The following is a 12,663-nucleotide window of genomic DNA, read 5'->3' as shown; positions in this document are numbered from 1 at the left end:
AGGAAAATGGAGAACAAGATGCTCCACAGAGGAAAAAAAGAGCTTGCAATAGGATTCTGATTGCCTAAGAGTAAAGTCGGGATGAACCACCTTCCCTTAGGAGACCATTCACAACCGAAGCCAACATTTTCCCTGAAGCTGTTATCAAACACTTATCCAGGTATAAAATGTACAAAGCAACATAAAAAATAAATTATTTAAAGGTTCCTTTTTCTATATCCATGAAAAACTGCTTACGTGTTAGAAAGGATATCAAGAAAAATGGAAGTATACACAATGCAAACACTAGAAATGTGCATTTCTGGCTCAGTCAATGTTCATTCCAGATTTAAAAGTTGACTAAAAACATGTATTTTCATACTATCTGTTTTCCGAGGAGCCAAAACTTTGGGGAAAATGTCACCCAAAGGTTCCACTAAAATGCTGGCTTTGAGGTCTACACTGCAGGGTGTGTGAAGGAGTAACATCACACCGCGAATCCAACCCTTCACGCCAGGGGCCAAGTGGTACCATTGTCCTTGGCAGAGCCTCCACACACATGCTCCTCTGCTCCCGTAAACACCTTGTGGAGGGGGTGAAATCACCATTCGCATAACTATATCCTAGCACTATGAAAATGTTATCAACCACATTGTATAAGCAGGCAAGAACATGGTGACTGGGAGCACAGACATCGTGTTAACCCAAGAAGAGTTTGTACTGCATCCCAAAGCAACGTCTAAAAGATCAAGTGTGAACTGATGAAAGTGTGTTAGGGAAAGCAGACCAGATCTCATGAGGTGTAAATGATGTCAGTCCCATTGTCCTTCAGAACGGAAAATTAGCCTGAATATTAAACAAATTCATTTAGCAGTCTCAACAAAGCTCTTCCCTTATGCCCTGAGGTTTAGAAAGGCTTAGGGAATTATGACATCATTCACATAAAGAGAACCACAATGTACAAAAGGTTATTTCAATTCCCCCAATCAATAGATGTGACTTTTAGTGAAATGCATGAATTTTTAAAAAACTACCAAAAACATGCTTTAATTCATTTCACTCAAATATTTTCTTAAAGGCCTTATTTTTTGTTGAATATTTCCCCACAAGGAAGCACTCTATAATTTAAGAAATTATCAGGTATTTTAATAATTTAATCATGGCACAAGCACCTTGAGAGTTCTAATACAGATTTTTAAACTTGGCAAAATGTGTTAGAAGTGCTAAATTCAAAAAACAAATTCAAATGTTATATAACTTAAGAAGGAAATGGGGGTAGGGAAAAGAAATACTGCCTTTTGTATTATAAAAGAATAAGTCAAGGTCCAGTCCCCAATAACACACCTAAAAAGATACATTAAGAATAGAAAAGTGAGGCTTTCTGACTTGACAAATTAGATTACTATTTTGTCAAACCAAAAAGCTAAAACCGGGAAACGAAAGATTACAGCAGATGTAAATGAAAAAGAGACGTACAAATCAAGAGACTATATCTACACAAGATCCCATACACAGTATATCAGAAAAATTGTAAAAGAAAGTTCAATAGGTAGAAGTCTTTCCAAAGTTATGTTCTCTCCCTCGTGGTGGCCTCTGGCCCCCACCCCAGTCAGCACAGGCTGCTGCAATGGGCCCACGAGGCCCAGAGTGGTCACTGGAGAGCTAGCGTGGCAGCTCGTCCCGGTTTATAGGAGACTCCTCTGCAGCAAAGGCTACCATGAGACATGTCACACCTGTTAACCTGGGCTGGGCTACAGCTCCCCATCACTCGGTCCAGCATCCTTCCAAAAGATGCACACGCTGCTTGCCCCTCTGAGAAACAGCATACGGAGTCCAAGCACTTGACCCCGGGATTTGTTTCAGTAAGCTGTAAGTTGAAATAGAAAGAAAAAGAAGGTTAACATTCTTTAATATTGGTTGGCAAATGTTTTCCTACATCACAACAACCACAAGTGTACTTTAAAAAGGAAAATATAAAAGTTTTTCACTTAATGAGATAATTAAAAGATTTACATGATAGTTTGAATATGTTGTTATGAATGAGACATGAAATAAAGTACAACTGGGAGGTATGTAATTTTGCCAAACCATTTCCACGAACCGGCTCCTCGATACAAAACGGTCATTTCCTGACTGCTGTCGTATTTCAGATGAAAGACATTTGGGATTCTGAACAAAATCCAGTTAACAAAAGAGACTAAATAAGCTTTACATGATCATACATGATAATGCAGAGTTTGAACCATTCCAAATAACAAAGAACTGCCTGAGAGAATTGTAGAGTTAATCCAAAGCTCATTTAAAGACTCTGATTCAATACCAAGAAAATAAGTGTAATAACACCTTTCCCTAGGTGGTTCAACTATTCTCGATCACATGGGGAAGAGTTTCATTACAGCATGAAATACCACCTGTGTTCTGGACATAACCAACCTTTTTTTTTTACTAATCACATGATAAACAGAGTCAAAATCGGAGTTACCTGTTAAGAAGTTCTATTAAAATAATAACATTCACTTTTAGTGGCTGATAGTAATATTATAGGGGGATACCTTCAACAATCATTACTGGGTTAGGGTCACTGAGAGAATCCCAGTTCTTGTTTCACCAAGGACAATGGATGATCTTAAGAAAGTGTCATTCTCAGAAATTTTTAAAAAAATTAAAATTCATTTTAATCAAAAGAAATTAGTTGTATGCCCATAGATATATGGTATAATTATATCTTCATAGGCATACAATCTTTTGAAATTAAAAGGAGGAAAAAGGAAAAAAAATACATATTTAGGGAGGGAGGGGAGAAAACAGTTTTTAAAACATGATGTTGCAAATGTCTAAAAAGTTGGGGAGTGCAGATGGCAGCCGTAGAAAAGAATCAGAAAGTCCAGATTTAGTGCTGGGAATCTGTGGGACTGGCAATACACCAAGAGGACTCAAAGTCCTATGGAGAGCCACAAGGCATTCCCTGATCCATGAATCTTCTTCTCTTGTGCCCCTGCCCTTTTTGTCTGACAAGAGACCTGTCAAAAGTTCCATGTTGACATCATGGATCCATCCCCAGCCCTCTGCCCTTTGCCGCTTTCACTGCTGAGACATAAGAACAACTCCTAGATCCTGGGAAACTCTCAAACTGAATCCAGGCCTTTAGAAATGCGTACCGGGTTTGGAGATTTCAGGACAACACTCATGGCCTCCTAAGTAAGCTCTCTGCTCTGCCTGTGAGTCTCTGCTAATCCATCTTACAGACTGATGCCAGATTAATCTTCCTAGGACAATGTTTTCATTGCATGCCTTCCCCTAAATCTTAACACTACTTTCTCATCAAACTTTTAAAGACTGATGAACTCACTCCTTCATCCTGGCATGGGAGGCCTCCTGGCACCAGCCTTCCCTACATTCCCTTAAGAGTCAACTCTCCAGGTTCCTGGGGCCATGACCAGCAACTCTGGCACTTAGGTAAATGGCACAAAACAAACACTTAATCCAACTTTTTAAGACATATTCAGTTTGGGAATGGGGAAAAGGGGTTTGAGAAACTTTGGAAAACTGCCCCTCTTGGGAAATAAGACATTTGGGTGGAGAGACCCAGGTTGACTGGAAAGGAGGGAAGGGATGCACATAATGTGGCCACCTGGGATGGACATATGCCAACTGGCAGCTTCTCATTTTAACTAATTACTCTTGGTAACTAGGAACTTAAGTTCAGCTGTTTTTGCTGAAGGAGTAAAAACGCTGCCATTGCCCTCAAAATTTGTGTCTGTAGACAAAGCCTGTTGGTCTGCCCTCATTGTGGCTTAGATGTTTTTCTAACTTTGCTTGTGGTATTTCCCCCTGAGCTTCAGTTCCACTTGCCCTGTGAAGGCTCCCTGACCATCTACTCCAATCCTCTTCTGAACTGTCATTCAATTCACCCTAGTACAGAGCCCTGCCCTCTTTTGAGATTTTTCCCCCCAACATCTTTGTTCTCTGCCCATAACTTTTTTTTCTCAGACATTTCTGTATCAGCCACAATACTCAATCTAGAATAGATACTGAAGAAAGACTATGAGCATTGACAGGCCTAAAAATTAAATTATGAAAGTTCTTTGCATGTAAGAAAATGTTCCCCTGGACACTCCCTCCCACCCCTGCCCAAGAAAATCATCACCCCCATGGACTCCAAAACCAGTGAGGTGCTCACACCACACATAATAACCTCATCCTGTAGTTCTGAATTATAGGAGAATTCTCAGCTTTGAGATGGGAGCTGGTGGCTCATCACATTTCATTAGGTCAGATTTCTTGGCAGGATGATTTCATCGGAGGATATTTTAAAATGCTTCCCATGTTAAATAGGAGCAGTAGGCATAAGTGCAGCTGAAGCAGCCTGGCCATGATGCTGCTGTCGCCAGAGCCCAGAAAGGATGACCCAACTGCTTCAATTTCTGCTCTTAAAACAACTGCATTTCTGTTTTAGTCCTGTGCTTATAAATTCACTACTTCATATAATTAAAAGATGCCCTTGTTCAACTTCAGTGACTATGTGGCCAAGAAGGTCCAGGAAGAGACCTGGGCTGGTGGCTGGGGGCACGTGCAATCGAGGGGTCTGTGAAAGCTGGACCTCTCAAGTCTCATGGAGTTTGGAAATGACAAGACAGATCATCATAGATGGAGGAGATGCTAGTGTGGCAGGGATAAGAGCTGAGGTGGTTTGACAGCTGCTGACTCTCAGGTCTTGCCTTGACAAAAACCAAACCAAACCAGGGGCTTTTTGCTGGCAGCAGATGTTGTGAGAAGGAAAAATCGGAAAGCAGAAATGATGCCACAAACCTTCTTTCCTTGATTTTTTTTTCTTAACGTGTGCTAGAGGTGAAAAGATATTTTATATATATGTATATATAAACATATATATGATATATATGTAGCAAAAATACACAAGTAAATATGAGAAACAGATGAGAATACTATAAAAGGACCAACACTACACCACGGGATTCAGAGATGATAGATGGCCATACGCCTGCAGAATGGACCCTGATGCCTCACTCACAATCATAATGAGAAATGAGAAAGCAAAGTCATCACCCTCTCTTGAAGACAACTCATACTAAGGCTAAGGAAATTTAACAGGCACACTCGGAGGCCCTGGTTTTAAGTGCTTAGTTCTCATAAAGGGTAGATGCAAAAACCAGTAGTCTGCCTTATAAAATGCACTGCTGGGCTCAGGCTTCTCAGAGATTTCACGAAGAAGGCCACAATTTTATAAGCAGCCAACTACACAAACAGCTATGTGGGAACTCTTGGCTTTGTAGACTGATCACAATATCGCTTTCATATTGAGGTCCGCCTCTTTCCAGTGGCTGCTATGGTCCTCTGCAACCTTAGACCAACTGGCTAGTGTATATGAACTCTTGGAATATAAACTAACACTCACATTAACCTAGATCAACATAAGATAAGTCATCTATAAAAATAATCATGTAACAAGAATTCTAAGGCTTTTAACAATTACAAAGGAAATAAACATAAGATAAAACAACAGGTCCCATTTTGTATGATCTTACTTTTAATGGGCCTGGTTTCAGGGAGGCCCTCTGAAGAGTAACAAAGGCACTGAGAGGAGTCAGCTTACACAAAATATAGATGCCAGTGAAAGTATGGCTGGGAAACTTAACTTGTCTTCAATTAATTTTATCGTAAATCATTTCATTCTTTAATAGGGCTAAGAGTCTATAATATTTTAAAGATTAATCATAACCATAAGTATGGACATTAAAAAAAGAAAATATACTTGTAAGTGGCCAGAATAGTAACTTTCCTTTCCATAAGATATTTCTGCTGATAATCATATCAATACTTTCCCACAGTTCAATAAGGCTGAGGATTTGTTTGGTTTTGCTTATACAGTGGGGTGGACTTGGCATTCATTATCTTATAGAACTTTTAAAGAATCAAATTTTGTTTCTCCTTACAAAGGCAGAATGAAAATTGCCTCAAAAATGAAAGATTTAGATGACAGGTTTTGACAGTACTGGTGATCAGAGAATTGCCTGGTTCCATGCACAGATCTTCCTGCATTCATTCATGAGAATTTACCTTATACGCCATTTTTAAAAAAGTGCTTTAGCAGTGTGTCCTCCATGTACACACAGCTACCATTCTAAGAGAAAACAAAGACTTCAAAAGTATTAGAAATTATTTGACAAATTATCTGCGACTAATAAGTGTCATTTCATGAATACCATAAATCCAGGTCATAAGGGTATTTTTCTGCCCTTAAATTTGAAGTCACTGTGGTGCAAGTTGTTTTCTTATTTTTTTGAACATAAATAAGATAGAGAAATAAGAATATTACTTAAAAAAAAAAACCAAACCACAAAACCCTAAATCAGAACGGTGAATTAACAAGAATGATGAGATTATAAATGAAATGTGAGTTTCAACCAAGACACGTGGTGATGAGCAGATGAATCCATGACTGACTACACAGCGAGGTCCAGTGGTAGGAGATACTACCTAGTGTATGCAAGCTCTGCTCTGCTGCTACCTGGATCAGCTAGCAGTTGCCTACTGTCCTCCCCTCTGTGCTTGCTTTCAGCAAATTCATATGCTGAGCTGACTGAGCCCTTATCTTCTTCCATCTAGAAGGATAGAAAAGCAACAGGTCTCATATTACAGAGAGCAACACTTTCACCATCATACAGGTAAATCAGAGCAGCAGGCTGCTTTGAAACAATATAAGATGCAGTAATGATCGTCACACAACAGGGCACAGTTACTTTCACAAAGGAGGGCTGATGATAAGCTTTTCTGTGTAGACAAATCACACAAAATAAATTTATGATTTACAACTACACAAAAATGTTATAATACACACAGCAACTGATAGAGAAACATTAGTTTCTCTTAATGATAAATTTTCTTTACTAAACAAGGGTTCCAATCCTAAAGTTATTTTCGTGTTTTCCTCTTACCCTCCTTTGTCATTAAGAGGATTTTTTTCCAGCCTAAATCAATTTGAAAATGGTTGCACCTGGTTTTCCATCTCTTTTTATGGTGGCCAGAGAAGAAAGAGTTCAATGGTACCACCAACACCATTCACAACTAAATTTGGTTCTCCACCTCCAATTACTAGAAAACCTTTATCTTGAAATAATTCACTTTTTAAAAGAAAAGTGACTACTGAAAGCCTCCATTTTGGTCTCCTCTACACTTCTACACAAATTAAGTTTCCTAGAAAAATACTTTTATCATGAAAAATGTCAGTATCTTTTTAAAATGATCTATTTAAGGGGATGGCCTTTTAAAGTAAAAAAAAAACAACAAACAACAGTAACAACAAAGCATACCAAAACCAATTTTGACCTCATCATTCTGTGGCTTGCCTCTTGTAGTTGTGAGCAGTACTAACTGAAAACTGTTCGTGAAAATAATGCTTTAGTTAATAAGTGTCTCACATTAAAAAAGAGAGAGAGAAAAATCAAGTGGGCTACATTGCCCAGCTTGAAGACATGCCTGTCGAGCAGTTGGGGAGCAAGAATCCTCAAGATGAATTCTGGGTTCCAATGAAAATGGATATGGTCATTTTACATTAAAAATTCTTTAAGAAACTACATAACTGAACAAGGCTGATTTGGAAATGCTTTCGTGGATGTTTGAACTTCATAAATATTTTCTTTTTGTGATACTGCACTCTCTGAAAAATGTCTACAAATATTCAATACTATTGTATACATCATTTTAGAAACCAGGGATGGCTTTCCTCCATTCCCCTTCCCATACATCATAAGGAGAGCTTTGGGAGGTAAGCAGGCCATGGTCTGTCCTCCCTCCTGTGGGGCTCTGGGGGATGCTCTTTTTACTGGCTTAGTTGACAGATATTGGCAAAGTGTCCTTTCTGCCTCCCTGCCTTCAAGGGTGGGGACAAAGAGAGGGGTGGAGGCTCACTCTTCTGCTAAAGTGTAAGTGACCACTGAAGAAGGTGGGCAGTAGGGAAGCAATGGGAAAAAGGAAGTTGAGGCAGTCAGGAGAAGGTAAGGAAGCCCACACTCAACTAGCATCTCCCCTCTCTGGCCACCTTGCAGGGAGCTACTACTTAGGTTACAGTGAGAATTTGGCCCTGGGGAGTCTGGGCTTCCTCTGCCTGAGGCTCTCCATTGCTCCAGGCTGCTATGGTTGGGCACTATGTACACATACAAACGTGCCTTGATTTCAGCAAATCTAATTTGTAAAAGAGTAATTTTATAAAAATCAACACAGTAATCAATGTTACAAAAGGGACTTCTGGTTTACTAAAACTCTTGCCAAAGGCTTCTTTTATACAGCCAATATGTTCAGTATATATAAAATGATTCAATTTACAAAAAATTTAAGGGACATGTTTTCAGGCCACTCAACTTGGAGGAAAGACAAATCTTCGAGGACTCGTTTTTATGACAGAATACAACTTTGCTTATCATTAATAATTCAACTTCATAATCATTAACTTCAAGGTATTGAAAAACCAAATCAACTGGGAAAGAAAGATTATTAAAGATACTACTGTTGTTCAAATTCTAGAAATGCTTCCAAACCCTATACTTAGAGTCAAGCCAGAGAGTCACCTTTTGCCCAAAGGATACCAAGACTGACTTGACAAAACAGGTGTAGACAGGTTAGTGGCTGTTTTTGTCTGAAATTTTTTAAAAAGACAATGCAAAGCCAATAAATTCTACTGTGTTTAAAACTCAGAATTCTTAATTGGATTACTTTTGTTTCCAAACCACAGAAGCTTCAATTTATGATTCAATAGTATGTTAATCTCAAAAGTGTCCTGATTTATTCTTTTTTTTTTCTTTCCACCACATATTTCTACATCATTGATTTGTGTGTGTGTATGTGCATGTGTGTGCGTGTGTGCATGTGTAAAAAGCAGGGAGTAGGCTATCTGTGGAGATAAAAGTATGTATGACATATTAAAGACATAATGTTCAGTTCATAGATGTGCTTACTCAACGGCAGCAAGGACTGTCTATGACTCAGCAGCCACAGAGAGGACACACTTATGCACACACATGCATATGGATTTGCAACAGAGATGAAGGCAAGAGAAAAAATGAGTAACTCTCATGTCCAAATAACTGCATTAAGTTTGGGAGCGGTTTGTCTGTAATGACTTCTCGCAGGCTTTAACATGCAGAAGCACTAGGGAACCTGGTAGCGCCACAAACAACAGCCTTAATGATGCTGCAGTGGTAGAGGGTATAATGAGGCCCTGATGGCCGCTGCGGCCCACATGCACTCGCTCATGCCTCTTCCGCCCTCTCTCTGGGCTGTACATGGACGTTCAGCGTGCAAAGGGGGAGGCCGGGCTGCCTACTCTACCTAAGTCTGCTCAGCTGAGTCCTGGCCCTGGGCAATGGCTGCAGTGCGATGAATTCGTCACTTAAAGCAACTGGGCTGGCGTACATCTATAAGGGACAAAGAAGGGGGGACAGACAAGTCAGTAAGGAGTCAGGATCACCTCAGAGACAGACACAGGACACGCGATCAGATGAGAGGAGGGCAGAGTATACAGAGTATACACATGGCACACATACACAACTCATAGGGGCAGGCCTATCAGTGTTATTTATTCTTCACACTTGGACTGAAAGCTCAGAAAACAACCTCAGAATAAAGGCTTTCAGTTCTGGACATTGTTTCTTGTTACTTTTGCTTAAACAGCAAACTTGCTGACATTCTCATTTGGGCTGGACTGTTTTATTTAGTGCATTTTCTTCTTCTCTTGATGATGCTAGAAGCCATTCATATCTATGGCAAAGAAATAAGGTCCCACAAAGGACTATCATTTCATTACAGGATTTTGTTAAAAAACAGACAATCAGAAAACAAGGTAACCCAAGGAGGCCATGTTTAGTAGATCTCTCTAGAGTACACCAAACAAACATGGTCAATTCAGTGTAAAAAGGACTGGTTAAACCAGGTGTTGGTAAATACATATTATAGAACCAGTCTACTGAAGTAAATATGCCTACTTCTGAATCAATAATTTGGAGATCCTATAGAAACTGAGTCAAAAGTCTGTCTCACTTTCTCAAAAAACTCAAGCTCAGGTAACACTACACTAAAGTATAGTCACTGACTTCATTCCTGCTAAATGCACATAAAGCACCACATATTTTCTGAGCCAACCTTTTAACAGATAACTAATTAATGTCCCCAGTCTTCACTCCATTGCGTGACCTCTTTCCCTCACGTACAACTTCTAGTTGTAGCAATAAATAACTAATTCTAGTCACAATGATGTCCCATAAAGGATTTGTTTTTATAACTATATATGTAGGGCATATACAATCTAGCACTTCAGAGGGAGAAAAAAGTAGTTTTTGAAGACCTGTATGAGAGCTTACAATGCACTATCAAACTACCTGAAGCTTACATATGTTTTACAATTAGCTGAAGACCGAAACATTTCCCCTATTTTTAGATCTAAACGCCTACATAATATATACTGGAAAGGCTCGTCAACATTAATATAAACACCAGAGTGGAAAAATTTCTGTGGCCAATTTGGATTGTACAACTTCTTTATTCCTATTTGGAAATATTTTATCAGCATCACATCACAATAAACCAGACCATGGGCTTTAGTTTAAGCTCCAGCTCTCCAGGGTTAATGAACCAACATACACTAAAGAAATGTTTTGTCAAAGACTGCCATGTCTATTAACAAAAACAAAAGGATTGTGTGGGAAGCCTAGTGCCTTCTACGTATGAGACACTTCTGTTTGCAATCCGAAAACTCAGTGTTTAGATGAGAAGCTTGGTCTCCTAGAAATGCTACCTACTGGCCAATATCCTGCAGTCATTGTCTCAGTTTCACTGGTACACAGTGGTTATTAAGAAGTCACTCTAGCTAGTCAGTAGTAATATAAGTAAATGTTCACTGCTAGCACAGTACACACAATTAGAAGTGAATGTTGGTTATTACCAAGCACATGGGGACATACTCTCCTAAGATTCTGCTACAAGACACAGTGTTCTATCAAGATGGACAGTTTTCCAATTTTATGAGTAAGTCATAATCACATACATAGCACAGAATCCAATTCCTGTGTTACATGCTACCAAACCTCTACTCCTGTAATGAGTATCTATCAAAAATGACCAAGAGAATAAAGATTTCCCATAAAAACACAGCTAAGTAAAAGCTGTGCAGCCCAAAGAGCTTTTTATCCTATGTGCCATCAGAAAAGTGTCAAGCACTCATATTAAGATACTGAAAATATACCATAGATTATAGAATTATCTAACAACATTATTCTTAAAATGTATTTATTACAATCTGGTAAACTAGTGTTTTAATATCTAGAACCACCCTGATAAATATAAATTATTTTAATTTATGAAAGAATATTGTTCAATTTATTTACCAAGAAGCCTAAAAGTTACAAATACATTAAGAAATGTTTACATTAAAACATTAAAGTAAAATGTAATTTTAAAATCACATTTTAAATGTATACATAGCAATAGATTAAAAATAAGCATTTCACATTGAAAAAGATAGTACCACATATTTTGACAGAAAATACATGTAATACAGCCACTTCCCTACAAGGCTTCTAAGAGTTCATAGATGCCTCTTGAAACATGAAAGGGCTTCCTGTGCAAACATGTTACCTGGGCCTTCTCAGTACTCGTTGGATGTAGCTGTCGATCAAACACTTTCTTCACAACATCAAGAAATAGGCAAGTAACCACTATAAGGATTATGGCAAACCAAGCAGAACCGCTTGACAGAAGTTGAATGAATACAAAGTATATATCCAGAAATGGCCTGTGAAATTAAAAAACAAAGTGTCCTTAAGGGTGCAACCTAAAAAGCTGACATCAAATCACAAAGCAAAAAGAATGTTCTGCAGTAGGGTGCCTTGATTGGAGAGACCATCCCATCAAAGTGATATGGATTTGAAATCAATACCATCTAACAAACTGAAGGACAAAACAAATAAAAAAGAACTCGGTTGTGAAGAGGAAATCCAATTAAACCGCTCCTTAGTGAACCTGCCCAATGCTTTCATGGTCTTGATTAGAACCGTCATGGCAAGAGGCCTTGCAGGACAACAATCCTGACTCCCACTGATCCACAGAAGTTGTTAGTATAGATGTACCCATGTAGTACGGCCCTCTCTTCCTAGCACGTGATCAAATATATCACCTTGATACACTGAAGCACCAAGCAGTATCGAGAGATGTTTCTAAGTAGTGACTGAGGTCAGTTTCCCCAACCTCTAGAAGGATGAAATCATGTTCATGGCTTTACTCTAAAAACATTCTCCATGACAGACTTCATAATAAATAAAATATTGGTTTTGCACAACAGGCTGTGTTCTATTTTATTGAGTGAACAACAGCTTTTGAGAGGCAACTGATTTACTGGTTGCTTGAACTACATTAGAATCAGCGTTATCCAACGTGGTGGACATCTGAACAAGAAAATCTACAAAAAGATATTTGCAGGAAGGTGGGGAAGGAGACACGCAAAAAAAGCACTGTAGAAACAAAAGGGCTGTTTCAAGAAACGCTTTGGGAAAAGCAGCAGCTCTTTGGAATGAATTTGAAGGCTGGAGCTTAGATAGCACCTCCCTTCCAAGGCTCACTCTCACAAACTTAACTCTGCCAGTTCTGTCAGTGCCAACCTAACATGAACAGTCTAAGGGG

At 38.9% G+C, this 12,663-nt stretch overlaps 1 protein-coding gene across 1 annotated transcript in view; it reads right to left on the bottom strand.

Annotated features, from left to right (window-relative positions):
- The window catches only part of ATP11B (ATPase phospholipid transporting 11B (putative)), a 139,325-nt gene that overhangs the window by 2,662 nt on the left and 124,000 nt on the right, over nucleotides 1–12,663 (bottom strand). Inside the window, exons 28-29 of the mRNA XM_036756529.1 lie at nucleotides 11,623–11,779; nucleotides 1,713–1,846 (exon numbers count right to left, since the gene is read on the bottom strand). Coding sequence (XP_036612424.1) covers nucleotides 1,713–1,846; nucleotides 11,623–11,779 — 291 coding nt within the window. The remainder of the gene's footprint in view (nucleotides 1–1,712; nucleotides 1,847–11,622; nucleotides 11,780–12,663) is intronic.

The sequence above is a fragment of the Trichosurus vulpecula genome, chromosome 4, assembly GCF_011100635.1.
Source record: "Trichosurus vulpecula isolate mTriVul1 chromosome 4, mTriVul1.pri, whole genome shotgun sequence".
Lineage (NCBI taxonomy): Eukaryota > Metazoa > Chordata > Mammalia > Diprotodontia > Phalangeridae > Trichosurus > Trichosurus vulpecula.
Note: the sequence above shows the minus strand (reverse complement) of the source record. Positions and strands in the feature narration are given on the sequence as shown.